Raw genomic sequence first — 22,810 nt, forward strand, 5'->3', positions numbered from 1 at the left:
GCCATTTATCCATCTATCTATTCATATCAATTGATCACATTCTATAAACAGGTAAGGATCACAAAAGGTGGGTTAGCTAAAACTGACAAGTAAAGAGTAAATGGATAATATCTGGAGACAAAGGTAGATGGGCGACAAACTGGTTCATTTGATACACAGACATGAATGAGCAAAGAAAAGTTGCTGAATAGATGTGTGAATGGATGGACAGATGGATGAATGGATTGACACGTTGATTAAGGCTTATCGTTACAATGTTTGCAAAGACTGGAGGGTGTTCCTGTATACACGGCGCATTTGTCCGGACAAGAAGCAATGGAAGAGCCTGTGAATGGATAGACAGCAGACTGTCCAAAGGAGCTCAGAGTGTTGGTCAGTGCAGCTGCAGATGGAATGGGTCCTGAGTGTGCCTGGCCCTGGTTCAAATACGCTACCAACCGCCTCATCTCGTCCAAAGCCTGAGCCTGCATCAAGATGTAGTTTTTCGCCAGAAGCAAAGTGGCAATTTTGGACAGTTTTCTCACCGATGGGCTATGGGCATAAGGAATCACAGATCTGAGACCATCCAGTGCATCGTTTAAGTCGTGCATCCTTCTCCTCTCCCTCGCGTTAATACTCAGTCTCAGCGACCGCGGCTCTTTCCCTTTCTTGCCAATTGAACTTTTTAGTTTGCCCTCGTTGTCACTGCCTGGATTCCTGGTGCTCCCGGCAGATCGACCGTCGCTGTCTTCTTCGTCTCCTGTCTGCTCTTCGCTGCTCTCTGTTGCTTTTGGGTCCTGACTGATGGTGTAGGGAGTGCAGCTTTGTCCAGACCAGTTCTCCCGGTTTTCAGCACCACGGCTAGTGCCACTGTAGCTAAACGTAGATTGGCCGTAGCGCTGGGGCAGATCAATATATGTGTCATTGACAATGGAATTTAACTCATCCCTCCCTTTGACAGAGATGTTTGCAGTGTTGTGAAATAGATCTCCTTCCGCAACGTTCATTTTTTAGAATCAGTCACTTGAATCAAAACGATTACCCCTCTTCGTCCTTCTTCAATTTTAAATCTGCGGCGTTTTGGAGGAAAAAAAAAGTCCACAGCTGCTCTGTGACAGCTCCACGACTCCTTCTCCAGTGTGTGTCCTGGCACTGGGAGGGATGTGACTCACTTTCTATCCCACTTTCAGGTTATTACAGAGACTCGCCTGTTGGGACATGCCGTCTGCCCAATCAGGAGGACGCTTTAATTAATAGGATTAAAACGTTTTGAAGAAAAGGAAGGCAGCTGCCAATACAGTCAGTTGGGTTTAATCTAACGCACACACATACACACAAACTAATGTCCGACGAAAGCTCTGAAGCACTGCACGCAGGGTTCAGCAATCCGAACATTTTACTAACAATTTCATCACGCTACCAAGATGACATAACGCAGCAAATTCCACCGACAGCAATGGGGGATAGACAAAAGGTCAGATGACTCATTCAGTTGTTGCACACGTACGCACATAACCAATCAAACAATGTCAATAATTAGGAATAAAACGATTAAACATCAAAAGCAATGCACTATTTGCCTCGCTGTTTGCAGTGATGTTAGGGTTAACTGGTTTTAGACTTATTTTACCTATAGCGCATAGTTAGTCCCAGTACAGTCTCGTACAGTCATAGAATGATAAGCACAGAAGGCGGCCATTTGGCCCATCATGTTTGTATCAGTAAAATTCTGTTGACCGCTTTTAGAAGTAGGTCAGGCACAATACAAAGATGGCATTGTTTAGATTTACCAAATTATCTTCGCTTTATTTATTGAACAGGACTAATGAAATGTGTGAGAACAAATGCGAAACATTTCACAGTAATATCCTGCATACTTTTCAAACACTTTCTAGTCTGTAAAGGGCAAACCTTTGCAATTGGTGTTAGCCATTGGTTTTTATAACTTCAAGAATACGATTAGTTGATCTAATCATCATTTTGTGACAAAAGCAATCCACTCTTGGACAAAAATAATTTCAACCGTTTGAGAGAGTTTTACCATGTGGCTGGTTTTCAGGTTGTAGTAACGGATCCCACTGAACGCTGTCACAGTTGACGAACGCTGCAGAAGTCAAGGGCTCATGATGTTGGGAGCCAGCACTAATTGCATGACATTGTGACCTTAAAGGGAGGCAACATTGGCGACAACAGAATGGCAGACAAATGAGAATCTAACGACACTGCCTGCTGCATGTATCCGATATGATTATCTTCTCATTTCACTTTTTCACAGTTCGCAATGTCTAAATGAATAAACATATGTATATAATGTCTGTGTGTACTCTGCATTTAGCTTTTTAAAGTTCCTACACTTGCACTAGTTAGCACGCAACTCGCGAAAATGATTGAGTGCTGCAAGGTTGCACTCTGGCAAAATGTTTCAAAATTTATCACAGGGGTGAGATAATTAAGACATAAACTCTGGTTTAACCCCCGCTCCCCCATACACACAATTCTAATAATGTAGAACATTCGTAATCCAGAGCATAAATGCTATATTTCACAAAACCAATAACTGATGTATTCTGATCCAGTTAACAAAGTTTCACGTTTCCAAAATAAAGTAACGATGGCTGAAGGATATCTATAAGGTTTTAAAAGCCATGAAACACTTAATTAACACTCCACTTCAAAACGATCACGTTGATGGCCATCGCCACCGTGTGGAAGAGATAGATACTTTTTTCAAATATATTTTTGTAAGTTTTTACACGTCGAATGTTATAAAAGTTCTCGCACTTATGAGAAGCTACCACTAAAAAAAAATCACAAAACAGGGCACACGTCTCAAAGATCTGTCCAGGTACGGATGCAATATTTCTGCTTCGTTTATAGTGATTAATATATTTTAATGCATTACGAGGTAAACATTAATGCTTTTTATTTCTGGATAGGTTTGAATTTAAATACAATCTAGATAGACTTAGACGAAGTTGTCATCACTTTAACGTGCACACAAACGAATATGAGACGAATAATAATTGTTTTAAGAACAATAACCAAGCTTTCTGTTAAAATAAAGCACACTCAGCGTAGACTGCATTTCGCTCAAATGAATGTACACCTTTTGAAAAGTAGGTGTATGTTTCTTCATTACCTTATATTTTATTTGCAATTGCAAAATAATAATCTTCTCTTATACCCTGCTATGCTTCATGCATTGCTCTGAATTATTCATGTCACAGAAACTCTGACTTCAATGTTATTTAATTGATACAATTGTGCATTATAAGAAATTGTTGATGTTAGCAAGGAAGCAGTTACATCACAACTGTAGCATCAGTGTGCAGTGGTTTGCGGTATAGTGTAAATGTAGTCTAAATCCAGACTCGCGGCCCGACCTGACATTGAAGCTAAGAATACTAGTCCTGTGATGCTGGAGGATTTCAGATACACCTTTGTTCACAACAAGTTATCCCTAACAGACTCAGACTGCTTGTTACATAGTAACAAGAAACGAAAAGGAAAATAACATATTTCCACCAACACATTATCTATGTATTTATAATACAGTTTTAAAAAATCTTGCATTTACACTCACTTTCTGTCTACAACTTTATTTTCTGTTCTCGTGTTTCCGTCAACTTTTTCCATGTATCGCCCAACTCCTCGTCCTATCTTTCAGAGAGAGAAAAACTATGTGCCAATTAACTCTACTTTGCTGCTTCCTAAATTGCCTAACTTTTTCTATTTAAACATTAAATGAAGGTACTGCATAATATAGAGGGACAATGTATGACTTTGAGAACTGAAGTATATCTGCATGCCCTATTCCAATTATCATCTGACCTCTACCCTGCTTCACCTGAAGACTATACTTGATCTTAACACCCCATGCCTAACACCACAGCAGATGGAGTAATCTGCATATTGTTCAAAATCAATATGTCCTGTCATTTCTCATGGGAATTTCAATGTTAATTGTGTCCCTGATTCATTTGTAATTAATTGTGATACTTGTAGATGCTGCAGTAATAGGGTTTCCCAATTAGAACCTCTCGGGCCTTTGTCACATTTCCGGATTACAGAAACCTGTATAATTTCCCATTAAAATGCATGGTTTGAGTTGACCCACAGATTCATGCTCTGGCCATGAGATGGCTGTGGAGCACATGGTCAAACTTCATCTCAAAACTTCCAAACTGCCATTTTTTTCAGTAACTGAAATCTCTATTGTCCAAACTAAAAATATTTAAAACATCAAAAAATTACACATTTCACAACAACATGTTTAAGTCTATCCATTGAATTTCTTTTACCACCTTAATTAAAAATTTTACTTGAAGATTTTAAAAACATGAACTGCAATGATATTTTTATTTCACAGCTATTGAGGGGGAGTTTGCAATCACATCTGTCCATTCTGAGTGCATGTAGTTTGCAGAATTTCCCAGTATGCAGTTGACGCATCAACAGGCATTTAAGGGTCGAAGCTGTGTCCCCTCATCCTGTGAGGATTTGAGAGTTTCTTTGCCTTTTTCAAAAGACTTAGGGCTGGAAATTGGCCAGCCTTGTGCCAGTTTTTTCAGCAATATTTTGCCGTTTTTGGCGGAAAAAGGTGATCACGTAAATTGGCCAAAGTTATGCGCTGGCGGTTTTGAAATACTACTGAAAAGCAGACTGCCGTCGTGCAAGACAAAAAAAAGCACAATCGCTTTAAATTGGCCGTTCGACGCACCCGTATTCTGGGTGAAAAAAAACGCCTGAGAAAAGCCTGCGTTGCAGCCCCAGAAACAGCGGTAAGTATGAAAACCTATCAAAAAGGTAAGCTAAAGTTTTTATTTATAAATTCATTTTCAGCGATTCACTAGATAAGTGTCTTGTGAATGTTTTGTGATTTTTTTATTTTTTGTTTTTTGCAATTTTTTTTGTGTTTTCTCCCCTCCCAGGGCCTCTCTTTTAGCAGTAATCGGCCTCGGACTAAAGTTGGCAAGGACCGCAGTTTCTACCGGGAATCATCGTGCAACACCAATTCTTACCGCTGGGCTCATCTTTTTGCCAATTTTAGGCCTTTAAAAAATAGTGGATTGAGTAGCGGTATTTTTGGTGAAAAATGCCGAAAGAAAATACCGCTATCGTGAAAAGACCAGTTTCTAGCCCTTATAAAGAAACTGAGGATTGAATTCTCAAAACATTTTATTTCAGGCAAGTGACTAATTTATATAAATACATTACAATTGTGCTTTATTGTCATGAACATCTTGCAGAAAAACAGAAGCAGCACATGAGAATAATAACAGATGTCATTGTGGGCTATTTATTTCTATTTGGAGAAGAAAAGTAAAACTGTTTATGGAGATGTTATGTTATTTATTATCACTCTTGCTTGTATGTGTTCAGTTATAGAATCACTCCTAAATAATTTTTAAAACTTAACCAATATTTTTAAATATAGAAACTTGGAAACTGCACAAACAGTGATCTGTGGGATAATTTCTGTTTGTTTATGAACATTTTTTTGTTTATTAGTTAAACTATCACGGGGAGGGAAGACCTAGGGGCACCCTTCAGTTGAGAGCCTTGGATTTCTTGGCCAGCAGGGGTGCCAGAGTTGGGTTAGCTTGCCGGGTAGGAATGCTGGTGTTCGGTTGGTGCAGCCAAGGCTGGAAGGAACTGGTGAGGTGTGTTAGCATCAAACTTTTAGCTGGGCTTCTGTGTTATGATTTTGGCTTTCGATCTTTCATTTTGCCACTTGCTTTTGCTTTATCCCTTTTATTTCTTCACATATTGGGGAACTTTTAGCACACTCGTTGGCTGCTGTTTTCTTGCGCAATTCGGTTATTCTTAAGTCAGTGTTTCATTTGTTCATTTCAAACAATTTTACTTTACATCTGTTTGGTTTTCTGAAATGAGAGTGGAAGGGGAATTGTAGCATGATGGTTCAAAAATTGGCAACAATAGTTTGGGTCCCATTTTTCTTGAGCCCACCACCTCCATAAGGGTGTTGGGCCTACACCCTGCTCTCAGATACCCTCAATTCTACAAACCTCCCTCCCAAGTCCTACAGGATCCCAAAATCTGTCTCCTTAGACTTCCTCCATTTCTAGATCCCATTACCCCCATTGGACCGCATTGCCAGTGCTCCCTAATTTCATAACTGGCACCAGTTTTCCCAGTCCTTAAGAACACCACATTATCTCCAGCTCCCAGGTTCCCTCTCCTAGCAATTCCAGTTCCTAGAACTTCACTCTTCAGTATTCGCAGGTTTATGGGAAACCAGCTTAAATTACTGCTGGACATGAAAACCTCATCTCAATAGTGTCATCCATAATGCTTAAGTCAATGTCCCAGGTAATGATACTTTGCATAATTACCCCTGTTTTTAGCATAACTCCAACCAATGACCTCAACCACTGTAAACAATGCCATATGAGATCTACTAGTCTCTTTACTACTAGAAATACTAGATGGGTCACAACATTCAATTTCAAAATGCATTTGGAGACTGCTATGCCCACCTGGTTTTATGGAAAATCTAATTTTTAAATAATGTCCACATTTACCCACAGTACTGATTACATCTATAGATGTTGTGATTGGGGGCTTCAATATTAAGCTTTGTTAATGTTAATAACGCCATAACGCCTAGCACAGTAAAATCTTATGTCAGGAACAAACTTGGAGAAATCAGTGCGTATTCAGAAATTAAGAAATCTTGTCAGCACAGGTAGGCATCTTCCATCAATATTTAAAAGTAGGAGGCTCTTCAATCTGGAAATAACTAGTAACTTCATAGTTTGAAAAATCAGGGTCTCTTTATTTTTAAAAGAAAATTAGGGGGCTATTAAATGTAATAATACTGTATAATAACATGTGTAGCTTTCCAAGTATCAGAATCTCTTCAGTATTTAAACATTGGGGCCTCATCATACATTGAATAATCAAAAATGATTTGGGCTAGATTTTTAACTTACCTCAGACATAAAACTGGTTTCATTTCCATTGAGGAGCAAACGGAGTTATAAAAAGGGGCAATTTTGCCACCCAAGTGACTTATTTTGTGACAAAATTTCAAAAAGGCATCTTGGGATTCTGAAAATGTATTAATTGTCATAGTATTACGAACTCGATAATTGAACAAACTATGTCAAATCATTTATGTTCAGTTAGAAATCAACAGACCAGCAATAGATCCCTCAAAGACACCGACCTTCATAGAAAGGAGTTTCGATTCAACATTATCAACTCCAACTATTTGCTGCCAGTTAAATAGTATTTCCTACAAAAACAGCTTTGAACATTAAATTGTGTCTTTGTGCATTGAATTTTACTTCCTTCCCCCCTGAATTTCAGTTAAGTAGCTGCCACCTGGTCCTGAACGTTTGTTAATAACAACCATTGTTATGTTGCATTTATCCTGTTAGTGAACATAGGTTGTAATTTTGTGAGGCTTCACTCCCTGGGTAGAACCTCAATAGATGGTCACAGAATCAACACTATAGTATGATAGCCCTTTCTCCAACCCACCCTCTTGTCTAGTATGACCGGAATCTTACCAGTCCTGCGAGTGCGGGTTTGGAGGCGGGACCGCTGTCAATATAGCCGTGATTGACAGTGAGACGGGATCTCTTTCGGAACCCGTCTCCTTGTCAGTTTCCAAAGTGCTGGGTCTGGCTGCAGTTCACAGACCCAACACTAAGCGGTGGGCCAGCCAATTAACATCATTAAGAGGTACTTTAAAGGTATTTTAAAATAATTTTAGCAGGTACTTACCATTTTTCCAACTTTTTCAGGAGCGTCCAGTCACTTGGGCTTCATGTCAGGTCAGTGTGTCGGGTTCTCAATGACTCTCCATTGCTTTGGCTAGTTTACAGCTGCAGAAGTGTTATAAAAGCTACCATTTCACAGCTGTTCACTTTCTATTTTCAGGAGCTGAAGCCTTCAGGATTTGGAAGGCACTTTTGAGCTGTATGCAGTTTGGAAGTATTTGCAATGAACTCTCTATCCACTGTCACCTCCTTGGAGCAATCTCTCTTACCATTGACAGATCGCTTCTGTCATCTCAACTTCACCTGCCAGCTATTCCATCAGCATCGGTGCCCTTTAGAAAATCTCACCTTGGTCCTCAGAATCCCACCATGATCAGCCCCAACACCAACATCACTAAACACACCAGCATCACCAAACTCCCCACAATCACCTGATGTTGCACAGTGCTTCAGCACCCGACCACACTGCTGCCCGGGATGCCAGGGCTGACCTCACCATGGTCACATTTACTTCACTTCATGTTGTACACCCTGGCTGCCACATGATGCACCAGGTTGGCACCACCCCACTCCAACACCATAAAGCATTCCTACAATACCCAAGCCATTCCTTTCACACTCATCACCATTGTGGGGGGAGGAGCGTGGTGAGGGGGGGGGAGGGTACCCTGATGTTTCACCATTCACTGCAACTCACTAAGCCACTTCCAAAGTTGCACACAGATCTGTTCAAGAACACAACATGTTCAAAATAAAGGTTTCAATGTTTGACGTCACATTAACAGAAACTTTACATGAACATTGCATAAAACACCCAAGTCACTACCCTTGTGTGTTGTTAGTTGGTATGATTGGACAAGAATTAGGGTGAGTGTGAAGTATGGATAGTGGGATGGGGATGTGATAATATAGATAGAGCGAGAGGGATGGGTGGAGGTGCAAGGTAAGTTGGTGTGAGCAGGAGTAGGGTAGGGAAGGCAGAGTGATGGGGATGTGATGGGTGGCACAGTAGGATGAGGTTGAATGTGGCTTTGCAGTACGTGATCTACTGAGATCATTGAAATGTTTGTGCCACTGCAGCCAGCTCCTCCTGACGACATTGCTGCTTGTGTGCTCTTGTGCAATGTGCAACCAGGCTGCGTTGGTGTCCTGGGGAGGTTTCTTCCGCCCGTTGGAAAGGAAGAGAAGCTTTCTGCGTGCTGTGACTCCCTCCATAAGCATCTGGAGAGAGTCATGGGAGAGCCTGGGTGCATCTGTGCACCTTTGTGCAGGGCTTGTCAGTGTTTACATCACCTCAATGCTGCAGAACAAATGTCAAAATCAATGTGGGCATGGTCCCTTTAAGGAAACCGGCTGATGACGCGTCATCAAATGACATAATCAGACTCGCTTCCTTCAATTACTGGGAACCTCAAGCCCACTCTAGGGAAGATTCTTCACACAGTGCGCTAGAGCCGAGCGGGGTTGCCACCCGCCACCGATCCTGGCCACCCCGGACTCGCTACGGTTGGCGAGATCGCAGCCATAGAGCGGAGACTTGCAAAATTATCCCTTAAATGTCTGAAACAGATGAGATCTGAGTAATTGTACAACTTACAGCTCTGAGAACTAGTCACAAAATAGCCTTTAATTCGTGGCCTCTACAGGCGGGTACAAGGTGTGCACGTGCCCGCAGGGGCCCCACAAGTTCTGGGTTTAGGATGCGAAGCACATGCGCCTAAATCCAGAACTTGCAATCAGTCAAGAATCCTCTTGACAGATCGCACGCATCTGAAAGATAAGGGCCTCCGCAGGCGGAGAGTTGGGCTATCTGCCTAACTTCTGCCCAGCGAATGCCCGTGAAATTCTTATCACTGATAAACCCGAGCAAGAGGGAGCTCACCATTATGGAGATCATGACATCAGTGAGTGTACAACACTCACTGGACACTCGATCTCCAACATTGGATATAGCCACTTACCTTAATGGCAGCGCAGAACAATGACAGGGAGAGCTGGTGTTTACAAGCAGGAAGCAGGCTGCAGCTTTTTAAAGGCACCATCTCCAATCAGCTGTCAGAGTTTTACAGTTTCAGTGCCTCTTTGCTACATCCTGCAACTGAAACTGCTCCCTTTAATTATTTCAAGATCTTTTGATGACAGGAAGTGTTGATTCAAGTGCAGAACTCACTCATTATTTGTTAAAGGCTGCTACTTACAACACTTCCTCACAGTCATTACGACATTACCTCAGGAGGACGATGAGGCAGAGGAGGACAAGGAGAAAATGGTGAGGCAGAAGAGGACGAGGAGGAGGAAGAGGAACAGGAGGAAGGACGTAGACAATCGGCTTTCTGGATGGGCTGTCCGTGACTGGCTCATCAGACTCCGAATCACATGAATGAAACCCAGATCCCTGTAGCTCACCACGTCCACATCATAGAATTCCTATGTCATGGCGTATCACAGCGTCCTTCTGGGCGCAAAGGTGAAATGAGAGTGACCACAAAATATTCCAAACACCATTAGTAAATGTATCTATAAAAATATTATACATATCACATGAATTCTAATAACTAATGACTCTTGTGCCTGCCACAGTTGAATAGCTGTCATTGTGTGCAAGGTGTGAGATGGAGGTGTGAGTGTTGCTAGGTAGAAATTGTTGATGGGTGAGTGCTGGGGATGTGGTACATTGAGCAGTAATGCTTGTGGTTCAGATGGTGGTATGGAGCATTTGTTGAAGCCTTCACTCACCCTGACCATCCGTGTGAGCTCGTTAAACTTCCTCCTGCACTGGATGTGGGACCTGGGGACCACAGTGCTGCCCGTGTCCTGGTGTGCCACCTCCCCCCACATAGTCCGGCAGACATGTGGCGAGGACCTCCTGCCAGTTGGTACAGGACCGCTCACCTTCTTGCCATTGCTGAAACCAATGGCTCCAAAGCTTCATCGGAAAACCTTCGGGGGCCGAAATTCACCGTCTCCGAAGGGACGGTTAATGCGGAGTTTGGGCGGTCGACTGAAAAAAATCGATCGGCCGCTGCAGTCGGATGATTTTCCCTCCCCGAGCCATATTCAGCTCGGGGGGGATTTGAGCGATGTGCACTTCTGCCAGAAACGGCGCGATGAAGCCACTGTAAAGGAAACATTCCAGCGGTGAGCTCTGCAGCGTGTGGGCCGCTGGAAAGCGGCAAGGATAGGGATTTTCAGCTGCAAAAAGGTAAGGCTTTTCCCAGCATTGCCCCAACGAGGTATTTGAGCCGGTGCTCGAACAGAACATCGCTCGAGTGTTGTCGCAATCAGGGCCCTTTGGTAGGGAAATAGTTTTATTAATTATTTGTGTTTTTATTTAAGGTTACAGCATCCACTGTATTTATGGTTTAATAGGTTTATTAATTATTAGTCTTTTTATTTAAGATTACAGCACCCATTGTATTTATCTTTTAATAGTTTTGTTAATTTTTTTTGCTCCATTCAACCTGCTGAGTGTTGCTCAGAGGTTTTCACATACTTTTGTACAACTTTCAGGTCTGACTCTTTAGTGGAGGCCTGTGGGCTGCAGAGACCTGCTTGGCAGGGTTCACCCTGAGGATGGGAGGAGTGTTGGGAGGGCGACACCTGGTACACCTGCTCAGAAGCAGGGCGACACGCAGGAGAAGACGTCGCCATCAGCACTGTGCAGACAGGCAGCGAGCAAGGGAGGCAGCAGCCATGATTCGTTCATTCTGCGCCAGACCAATGTGCCCGCCGTCTTCACCGGCCCGAATCAGGATTGCGGCTGGTTGCTTGGATCAAAGGATATCCCCTGTCCACTTGGCTGCTCACTCCACTGTGGAACCCCAGGACAGCGCCACAGCATGCATACAATGACGTTCATTGTGCCACCAGGTGCATCATCGAGCAGTGCATAGGCATCCTTAAGCAGAGGTTCCGGTGCCTGGACTGCTCTGGTGGCACCTTGCAGTACTCTCCTTAATGAGTCTCCATCATCGTTGTGGTCTGCTGCATGTTGCACAACCTGGCCATCATGAGGGACCAGCCGCTGGAGGTTGAGCCAGTAGGAGAAGGAGAAGAAGGCGCAGGAGGAGGCGGAGGTGCAGGAGGAGGAGGAGGCAGCGCAGGAGGAGGAGGCGCAGGAGGAGGAGGAGGGGGGCAGGAGGAGGAGAATCCCCGTCGCCCCAGATCTAGGAGGCGTCGACCCATTGCCACCCTGGAAGGGCCGGGTGCAGACTGGCCAGCACCCTCCTGCGAGGGTGCATCCTCACATATATGGAGGTGCCTGACACCTCCCCTGCAATCTCCCTCCATGCATTATTTACTGGCAGTCTGCCAGGTCTCCCCACGTCAGGAAACAGTATTCTTCTTCTGACCTCCACACCGTCCATCAATGTCTCCAGCTCCACATCAATGAACCTGTTGGCTCTCCTTGCACCTCTTACACCAGCCATTCTTCCAAACTCCTTCCCCCCTCAGGGCCTTGCTGCAAACCCTGGCCTTTAACAAGGCTAAGGAGCAGCTGGCTCATTAGAAAACTTTACCTGCATGCTGAATTTCTCAGTAGTATTAACGCTCAAATTAAGACAGCCATGCCGCTGAAAAATCCACTTTGGAAGGGTTCATTAGTGCTCGAACTCATTTGTTCACTGTTGGAGCTGAATATGGGGTGGCCCAGCCACAAAAAATTTCGGCGCTAATGGCCACAAAAAGATGGGGGAAGCACCAGCATTCCAGCAGTACTGAATTTCGGGCATGCGGATTCTCTCCCTGGGGCAGCGATCTGTCATCAGCATTTGTTAATAAGTGCTCCTTCTCTTTGTCCTTCTGCTTGTGGTTGTTGAGGCAGCTGCACACCCAAAAATGCTGAGAATGAGGTGCTGCAGCATCAATGGATCTCTTTAAGCAGTGAAAAAAGCAGGTGGCAATCATTTCTTGCGTTTAGACTACACCTGATATTGGTCCATCATTTCAGTGTAAGGCCAATGAGCTTGGGTTTTTAGACAGATTTATGGCTCCAATCATTTTAATGAGGAGTGAGGATGAATTTTGCATGCAGTCTAGATGATTTTCAACTGGTGCTAATTCTCCATTTTTAGTCTAAACACTGACCATTGCTTGGCTATAATGAATTTCTAGCCCAAAGACCCATTTTTATCTTTTTAATCTTCTGCCCTCCCCCCCACCCCCGACAAAGGTGCTGACATGCTATCATTTCATGGGTGCTAACTGCCATCTGTTACCTTGCCCAAATAAGGGCATTCTTCATGTGTAATCCTCGATAGTGAGTGTTGACAGGCTATTTGTTTGTGGGAGGCGTCATAGGTGAACTCAATCCAGTTCACACACTGGTACTTTCAGCAGGAGTCAGGGGTGGTGATGACAGGCCAGAAATTTGGTTGCATTTTTCCCTCCCTCGTCCAGAATTGTTGAGAGCAGTATAGACCATGAATTGAATCTGTTACCTTCCTGGTCTCCATTGCTCAGTTCCACTGGACAATATACTAATAAATTGAGCTATCGATCAGCTCCACTGGACAGGCCACATAGTTTGCATGCCAGACACGAGACTCCCAAAGCAAGCGCTCTACTCGGAACTCGTACACGGCAAACGAGCCAAAGGCAGGCAGAGGAAACGTTACAAGGACACCCTCAAAGCCTCCCTGATAAAGTGCGACATCCCCACTGACACTTGGGAGTCCTTGGCCATAGACCGCCCTAAGTGGAGGAAGTGCATTCAGGAGGGCACTGAGCTCTTCGAGTATTGTCGCCGAGAGCATGCAGAAATCAAGCGCAGGCAGCGGAAGGAGCGTGCGACAAATCAGGCTCCCCGCCCACCCTTTCCCTCAATGACTATCTGTCCCACCTGTGACAGAAACTGTGGTTCTCGTATTGGACTGTACAGCCACCTAAGAACTCATGCTAAGAGTGGAAGCAAATCTTCCTCGATCCCGAGGGTCTGCCTATTATGATCCAATGGACAGTATACTAATAAATTGAGCTATCGACGTACCAGTATCTCCTAACAAAATCTGAACCACTAATTTATCAACCAAGCTTCAGAATTGGTTAACAAGATTCCTGACCTTGATGACTAAATAGCAAATAAATCATTCTCAGTCATCACTGCATGTCAACAAACTCATCAAGAGCAAATTTGTTGCTGCATGATGCAATGACTCCAAGTAAAGAGAGTAAATTTCAGCTGTTATTCTTGTAAATTTGTGAGCTGGTTGTCAAAAAGCTGTGATGACCTATTATATTTGTGGATGTCGCAGCTAAATGTTTAAAGGTTTGGGTTATAGTAATTACATTTAAGTAGAATTTGTACATTGCTTAATTTCAAAAGAGCCACTTAAAATGTTTTATAAATGGATGATGGGAAATCTTTATAATCGTGGATAGATGAGTTGTGTTTTAGAATCTGATCCTGGGTTGTATTTTTAAGGCAAAGAAAGAAAGAACATGCATTTATAAAACACCGTATCCGATTCTTCGGACTTTCCAAAGATCTTTACAAGCAATGCACTATTTTTGAAGTGTAATCACTGTTGTTATGCAGGCAACTAATTTGTGCATAGTAGGATCCTTCAAACAGCAAATGAATAAATAACCAGTTAGTCTATTTTTGGTGGTGTTGCTTGAGGAATGTTGATGAGGACAGCAAGAGAATTCCCTGCTCTTCTTCAAATAGTGCTATGAGATATTTTACCTGAACAGACTGACAGAGATTTTGTTTAATATTTCATCCAACAGACAAGGCAACACTTCCTCAATATTATATTGGACTGTCAGGCTCAAATTTTAAATTCAACATTAAATATAGAGCAAATTGTTTAAAAACATTTTCATCAAAAACTTGCTTCTTGATCTGCTTGACTTATTCTGGTCTCCTTTGGAGATATACCTCAGGAGGTCTGGCATAGTATTTGCCATTGTGAGGCTAAAATGAAGTCACGATGGGGTAATTGACCTTTGCCGCAATCAAAAGTGACTATAAACTTTACAGGGGAGCGACTGATGTCAAAGAGTTGTGCTTTGAGCTAAGGCTACAGGGACTCACTTGGTACACATGTTTACTGGGGCTGCTCACTGCCTATTCTTGTTTCATTATCAAAACTAATTCTTCCTGAGATGTACAAACACATATACCTTAGATATTCTTTGAGTAACTCGCATCTTTGGTCTGGAGCCTCCAGCTGAATAGAGGGGACACATTTTTTTCCTGAGACTCTAGAGTATCCCATCTGATTTTTCAAAAACCTTATGGCAATATTTAATTCTATTATTAACCTGAAGCAGTAATTCCAATTTTGGCATGATTGCTGCTTTCAAGCAAGCTCGTGGCCTCACTGATACTGTATCCAGACTAATACAGCCAGCCGCAGAGGAACCACCTTGAGGCACAGGAAGCCAATAATTGAGACATCAGCATGTGAGTGGACTTGAAGCAATTGCTAAAGAATGAATTTGGCAGCATTCACAGGAAATGATGGATCATAAACCTGATCCATTTGTAAGATTAACGACCAGGCACCTTGTGCTTGTCCTAGTTTACTATTACCATTCGTCCTCATGATTTTGAGCATTGCTCAATCCTAGCTGTAGGTGTGATGGCACATTGTTACACAAGAACACTGTTGGGGCAGAGTAAAGGAAGCTTTATTCTAAATTTGGCTCATGATACTTGATGTTGTTGTTGTTGGATGGCAGAAGTCAGAAGGCATATCATTCTTCAGCGCGGACATCCCTCACCTTAGTCAGTACAGAGACGCCATGAAAAGTTGTAAATTTACAAAGAAATCATAAATTCACTTCCCTGAATATCCTATAAACTTATTATAAAATCCAACTAGTGTTACGTCACTAATGATTTGTGACACCGCAATATGCTGATCACCTCAGAGACAGATATCAACCCACAACAATTATGTCAGCTAGTAACACATGGGGTAGAAATTGCGATGTGGCTTGCATGTTTTCAGAGTCTAAAATGGGTGTCAGAGTCGAATTCTGCAGGGTGAATTGCGTGCCAGAAGTGCATACGATGCCATATTGATTTGGGCACTCAATAGGCATCCTCGGCAGCGCTTACACCGATGCAGGCATAATTTAATATGCTAATAAGGGTTCTGCACTTGAATCACGGTCCTCTTGTTAAATTAGCGTCTGTGCATGCCTGAAACGTCACTTCCTTATTCTGCCCAGTGGGAACAACTGACAAGCAGCTGCCAGAAGCTGTATTTAAATGATTCCTCACTTCCATTAATGTAATTGGTTGGTCATTTTAAGTTCCTAGGGTGCTTTTGAGATACGTTTTTGACTGTTTTTGATACTTCCTTACTATACAGTATAAATGCACACGAGGCCCATGCTTGAGAGAAGGTCAGTCTGTGACCTGTCCTTTATTTCATAGCACTCAAGTGATGGAAGTGGGTGGAGCTTCCCCTTTTATATCTGAAGGTCGAGGTTAGGAGTGTCTCCCACAAGTTCACCACCTAGTGGTCAGTGTTCTCACAGTGTACAACTTAGGTCAGATTATACATGGGTTACATTGCTGGTTGAATACATGACATCACCTCCCCCGCAAAGTCTTATTGGGATCACAGGTTGAGTCTCTCTGGTGGTTTACGCTCCCTTGTAGAGCGCCTGAGTTGGGGCTCCGGTTGTTGGGCGCTGGCCTGAGTGTCTGCTGTTTGCGGTGCCTCAGGCCTGTCTGGACTGCCCACAATGACTGGGCTCTCCTCCCTTTGATTCCTGTGTTCGGTCACCTGTGGTGGAGTGAACTCGACATTGTGTTCTTCCTCTGCTTCTTCTATGGGGTTGCTGAACTTCCTTTTTGTTTGATCCACATGTTTGCGGCAGATTTGTCCATTGGTAAGTTTAACTACCAGAATTCTATTTCCCTCTTTGGCAACCATAGTGCCTGCGAGCCATTTGGGCCCTGCAGCATAGTTGAGGACAAAAACAGGGTCATTTATATCAATACATTGCGCCCTCGCATTCCTGTCATGGTAGTGATATTGTGACTGGCGCCTGCTTTCGACAATTTCTTTCATGGTAGGGTATATAAGGGATAACCGGGTTTTGAGCGTCCTTTTCATTAGCAGCTCTGCGGGTGGAATCCCTATGAGCGAGTGTGGTCGGGATCTGTAGGCCAACAGGAGGCGTGATAAGCGGCATTGTAGGGAACCCCCTTGGATTCTGAGCATCCCTTGTTTGATTATCTGCACTGTTCGTTCTGCCTGGTCGTTTGAGGCCGGCTTGAACGGTGCCGTTCTAACATGGTTAATTCCATTGCCTGCCATGAAGTCCTGGAATTCAGTGCTTGTGAAGCACGGGCCATTGTCGCTGACCAAGATATCCGGTAGACCGTGGGCGGCGAACATTGCCCGTAGACTTTCTACCGTGGCAGAGGATGTGCTTGAATTTAAAATGTCACACTCAATCCATTTGGAGTAGGCGTCTACTGCAACCAAAAACATTTTTCCCATGAAAGGACCTGCGTAGTCCACATGGATGCATGACCAAGGCTTGGCGGGCCATAGCCAAGGGCTAAGGGGGGCTTCCCTGGGTGCATTGCCCAGCTGGGCACACGTGTTGCACCTGCGAACACAAAGTTCCAGATCTGCGTCTATCCCTGGCCACCAAACGTGTGACCTGGCAATTGCCTTCATCGTGACAATGCCCGGGTGCTCATTGTGGAGTTCTCTGATGAACACCTCTCTGCCCATCTGGGGCATGACTACGTGGTTTCCCCACAGTAGGCAATCGGCCTGAATCGAGAGTTCATCCCTGCGCTTGTGAATTGGTTTAAATTCCTCAGGGCATGCCCTGTACGTGGCTGCTCAGTCCCCATTCAGGACACATTTCTTGACTAGAGACAATAGCGGTCTTTATTTGTCCAGACTTTAATCTGACGGGCTGTCACGGGTGAGCCTTTGCTTTCGAAAGCTTCAACAGCCATGACCATCTCAGCAGCATGCTCGGTAGCCACCTCAGTGGTGGCTAGTGGGAGCCTGCTGAGTGCATCGGCGCAGTTTTCGGTGCCCGGTCTGTGCCGAATTGTATAGTCATAGGCAGCTAACCTGAGTGCCCACCTCTGTATGCGGGCCAATGCGTTTGCATTTATGGCCTTGTTGTTGGCCAAAAGGGACGTTAGGGGTTTGTGATCTGTCTCCAGCTCAAATTTCCTGCCAAACAGGTACTGGTGCATTTTCTTTACCGCATATACACATGCGAGTGCCTCCTTTTCTACCATCCCGTAGCCCATTTCTGCCTGGGACAGACTTCTGGAGGCATAAGCTACCGACTGTAACTGACCCTTGGCATTGACATGCTGCAACACACACCCAACACCATAGGATGACGCATCGCACGTTAACACAAGTTTCTTACATGGGTCGTATAGTGTTAACAGAGTGTTAGAACATAACAAATTGTGTGCTCTATTAAAAGCCCTTTCCTGGCTGTCCCCCCAGACCCATTCGCGACCTTTGCGTAGGAGCACGTGTAGCGGCTCGAGCAGTATGCTCAATTTGGGAAGAAAGTTACCAAAATAGTTCAGGAGCCCCAGGAATGAACGCAGCTCCGCCGTGTTACGGGGTCTGGGTGCTCTCTGGATCACTTCCATCTTGGACGCAGTAGGGCTGATCCCGTCTGCTGCTACCCTCATCCCCAGGAATTCTACCTTTGGAGCTAGGAAGACGCACTTCGCCTTTTTCAGTCGCAGCCCTACCCGGTCCAGTCTGCGTAGCACCTCCTCCAGGTTGTGGAGGTGTTCTTCAGTATCGTAACCCGTGATGAGGATGTCGTCATGAAAAACCACGTCCCTGGAATCGACTTGAGGAGGCTTTCCATATTTTGTTGGAAGATCGCGGCGGCCGAGCGAATCCCAAACGGACATCTGTTGTACTCAAACAACCCCTTGTGTGTCTTGATGGTGGTCAGCTTCTTCGACTCACTCACCAGCTCCTAGGTCATGTAAGCTGAGGTCAGGTCCAATTTTGAAAAAAGTTTGCCACCGGATAGCGTAGCAAAGAGGTCCTCCGCTCTTGGTAGCGGGTACTGGTCTTAGAGTGACACCCGATTGATGGTGGCCTTGTAATCACCACATATCCTGACCGACCCATCCGCCTTGAGCACCGGCACAATCGGGCTCACCCAGTCACTGAATTCGACTGGCGAGATGATGCCTTCTCTCAACAGGCGGTCCAATTCGCCTTCTATCTTTTCCCGCATCACGTACGGCACCGCTCTGGCCTTGTGGTGTACTGGCCTGGCGTCCGGGTTTATGTGAATCACTACCTTGGCCCCCATGAAAGTACCAATGCCGGGATGAAATAATGAGTCAAATTAATCCATGATCTGTGAGCATGATACTCGCTCCACAGAGGAAATTGCATTGACATCGCCCCATTTCCAGTTCATGACAGCAAGCCAACTCCTCCCCAGTAGTGCGGGACCATCCCCCAGGACAACCCAGAGTGGCAAACTGTTCTCCGAATCTTTGTGGGTCATGACTACTGTGGCGCTGCCTAGCACCGGAATGATCTCCTTTGTGTATGTCCGTAGCTGTGCCTCAATTGGCGATAATTTTGGCCTCCTGGCCTTGGACGCCCACAACTTTTCGAACTGTTTGATGCCCATCAGGGACTGGCTGGCCCCCTTGTCTAGCTCCATTGATACTGGGATGCCATTGAGGAGCACTTTCATCATTATCGGTGGCGTCCTGGTGTATGAACTGTATGCGTGCTCCACATGAACTCGCTGAACTTCAGCTTCCAGCGATTTCCCCCAGCGTTCATTTCTGCAATTTCTGCAGGTATTTTGCTCACCTCTGCAAACTCCGGCTGAGTGTGTGCCTCCACGCCTCCAGCATGAGCTGCTGTTTGAAACAAAAGGTCCCTTGCCAGTCGATCGTCCCTGACTGCCCCTGTTATTGCCCTTGAATGCGCCATTAACAGGTGTTGATGGCCCCATTACTGGCCGCATTGTCCCTTGCAATGGCGTGAATCGCCGTTCAGCTTGCCATTGTCTCTGTCGAACTCCCCCTCTGGGTTCGACTACATGTTGGGGCATGCCCGACTGCCCTTGTCTGCCTGGAGAACTGTGTGCTGCTTTAACAATGTTGAATCTCTGTCCCAACCATTCCTTAATACAGTACCTCTCGTCTGTTCTGCTAGTGGCCATGCTCGCGTGGTTTAAATCCCAGTTTCTTGTCGTCATTGATACATCCTTACTATACAGTATAAATGCACACGAGGCCCATGCTTGAGAGGTCAGTCTGTGAACTGTCCTTTATTCCATAGCACTCAAGTGATGGAAATGGGTGGAGCTTCCCCTTTTATAACTGAAGGTCTAGGTTAGGAGTGTCTCCTACAAGTTCACCACCTAGTGGTCAGTGTTCTCACAGTGTACAACTTAGGTCAGATTATACATGGGTTACAATGCTGGTTGAATACATGACAGTTTTGGCATGTGGTTGTCTGTTAAATACTTGTGCAGACTGAGTTTGTGGAGGGCAAAAAGTGTTTCCATTTTTTCTTCTTTTCTCTTTATCCTCCTAGGACCATCTTCTGTCATCATGCCACCGTTCCGTTATCGTCGCTGGATCAAAACCCTGGAACTCCCTCCCTAACAGCACTTTGGGAGTATCTTCACCACATGGACTGCAGCAGTTTAAGAAGTTAACTCACCACTATCTTCTCAAGGGCAATTAGGGATGGACAATAAATGCCAGCCTTGCTATTGACACCCACATCCCATGAATGAATTAAAAAATATGTTTTTTAAATGCCTTGTTTCATTTCTTCCCTCTCAGGCACTGATCTCCCAAATCCCTACCCCAACCCTTCAGCATTATTCAACTACCTATTCTCCTGTCGCCGACCCAGGCTTGACTCCCTCAGATAAGCATACAGCTTCCCTCGGTGCCTCTTTTGGCATCCTTTGAAGGGCCCATCATCTTTACGAGCAGCAACCACAACTGCCCCACCCTAGTCTCTCACCAACCATCCAGCCCAACGCACCCACTGAGAGCTAATCTTTCCTACCTCCTTCCCATCCTACTCATTGTGGACTCTGCCAGCAGATTGGCTATCACTGCCCCTGTCCATATCTCCCTCCAGAAAGTCCATTCACTTGTGAGCAAGGCCCTTGCCATCCATGAGCTTATTGCAAATGATTGCATCGACATCATGGCTTTGTCAGAGTCCTGTCTGGCAGGCGATAACATCGTCGCCCTTAATAAAGCCTCCCGTCCTGGCTATACCTTCCACCACTTGTCCCGCCCAAACTGCCGTGGTGACAGTGGGGTTCTTACATAAAATCACGCCTTAGTCTGTCCCCGTACTCCTCTGCACCTTCTCCTCCTTTGAGCATCTCACTTTGTTTCACACTTCTCACCTCCTTTAAAATCCTCGTTCTCTATCGTTTACCCAAGTACCATGCCAAGCTTCTTCACTGCCTTCCTCCCTCAGCCTCTGCAGCAAGCAACTTTTCATTATCGGTGATTTCAACCACCCCTCGGCCTTGCCATCTCAAATGGCCTCTCTACTTTCATCATGTCAATCACAGATAAGGCCATCTCTGATCACTTTCTAGTGTCACTCTCCACCCACAGGTCCCTTCCCCCTCCCAACCCGACTTCCTCTGTGTCTGCCACTGAAAAAAACTCTGCCCCAAGTCACTTACAGATGCACTTTTAAATTCCCAACAGTCCAGCCTTTGGCCCTCCATTCACCACAGCATTTCTGCAGCTACCTATCCATTCAATCATAACCTCACTTCCACCACGCCCTTGTCCCCATTCTATCTCTCACCCTGGTATGGCCCTCATCCTCACTCCTTTAAGTTCAAGAGGTGCAGACTTGAATATTTATGGCGGACAACTGATTAAGCCATTCATCGCCAAATCTGGCTGGACCAAATAAAGCACTATCGGGTCCTGCTCTCCACTGCCAAAACTGTTCATTATTCCAGGGTCATCCCGAAATGCAAATATAACCCCCAGTTTCTCTTCTCCATGACAAATCATCTTCTTAAACCCCTCTCCCCTGCTTCCTTCACCCTCATCTCCAACAACAAGTGTGAGGAGCACATAGATCTCTTTGTCTCTAAGTTTGAGACCATCCATTCAGCAGTCTCTGCTGTTTCCCTCCCTTCCCCGGCCCAAACATCCTCCTAAGGTTCTCCCCTGCCATAGCTCGGAACTCTCATCTTTCTCTAGTTTCTCTCCTATCTCCCCTCATGCCCTCTTCAAGCTCATCTTATCCACGAGACCCACCTCCTGCACCCTCGTCCCTATTCCCACCAAACTGCTGATCATCGAACTTCTCTTCCTGGTCCCCATGTTAGCTGATATTGTTAACGGATCCCTTTTCTCAGGTATTGTTCCCACTCCCCTTTAAATCTCTGGTCATCATTCCTCTCCTGAAAAAACCTACTTTGTCCTTGCAAAGTACTACTCCATCTCCAACCTCCCTGTCCTCCCAAATCCGTGCCCATGTTACCCACAACTCCATGATTGGATCTCTCTAATCAGGTTTCCGTGACGGCAGCAGTAATGAGACAGCCTTTATCAACATCACAAAATGATATTGTATGTGACTGTGCCTATGTAATCTATGCCCCCTCATCCTTCTCAACCTGCCTGTAGCCTTTGACACGGTTGACCACACCATAAGAACATAAGAATTAGGAACAGGAGTAGGCCATCTAGCCCCTCGAGCCTGCTCCGCCATTCAACAAGATCATGGCTGATCTGGCCGTGGACTCAGCTCCACTTACCCGCCCGCTTCCCGTAACCCTTAATTCCCTTCTTGGTTAAAAATCTATCTATCTGTGACTTGAATACATTCAATGAGCTAGCCTCAACTGCTTCCTTGGGCAGAGAATTCCACAGATTCACAACCCTCTGGGAGAAGAAATTCCTTCTCAACTCGGTTTTAAATTGGCTCCCCCGTATTTTGAGGCTGTGTCCCCTAGTTCTAGTCTCCCCGACCAGTGGAAACAACCTCTCTGCCTCTATCTTGTCTATCCCTTTCATTATTTTAAATGTTTCTATAAGATCACCCCTCATCCTTCTGAACTCCAACGAGTAA

The 22,810-nt window shown here is 44.9% G+C and overlaps 1 protein-coding gene and 1 long non-coding RNA gene across 2 annotated transcripts in view; both read right to left on the reverse strand.

Moving 5' to 3' along the window:
* The window catches only part of LOC139277048 (uncharacterized), a 127,843-nt gene that overhangs the window by 44,189 nt on the left and 60,844 nt on the right, over nt 1-22,810 (reverse strand). The window contains exon 2 of the long non-coding RNA XR_011596024.1: nt 3,563-3,635. This is a non-coding gene — a long non-coding RNA (uncharacterized lncRNA). The remainder of the gene's footprint in view (nt 1-3,562; nt 3,636-22,810) is intronic.
* LOC139277047 (class E basic helix-loop-helix protein 23-like) lies at nt 237-986 on the reverse strand. The gene has a single exon (XM_070895060.1). The coding sequence runs from the start codon at nt 984-986 to the stop codon at nt 237-239; it is 750 nt and encodes a 249-aa protein (XP_070751161.1).

The sequence above is a fragment of the Pristiophorus japonicus genome, chromosome 12 (genome assembly GCF_044704955.1).
Source record: "Pristiophorus japonicus isolate sPriJap1 chromosome 12, sPriJap1.hap1, whole genome shotgun sequence".
Taxonomy (NCBI): Eukaryota; Metazoa; Chordata; class Chondrichthyes; family Pristiophoridae; genus Pristiophorus; species Pristiophorus japonicus.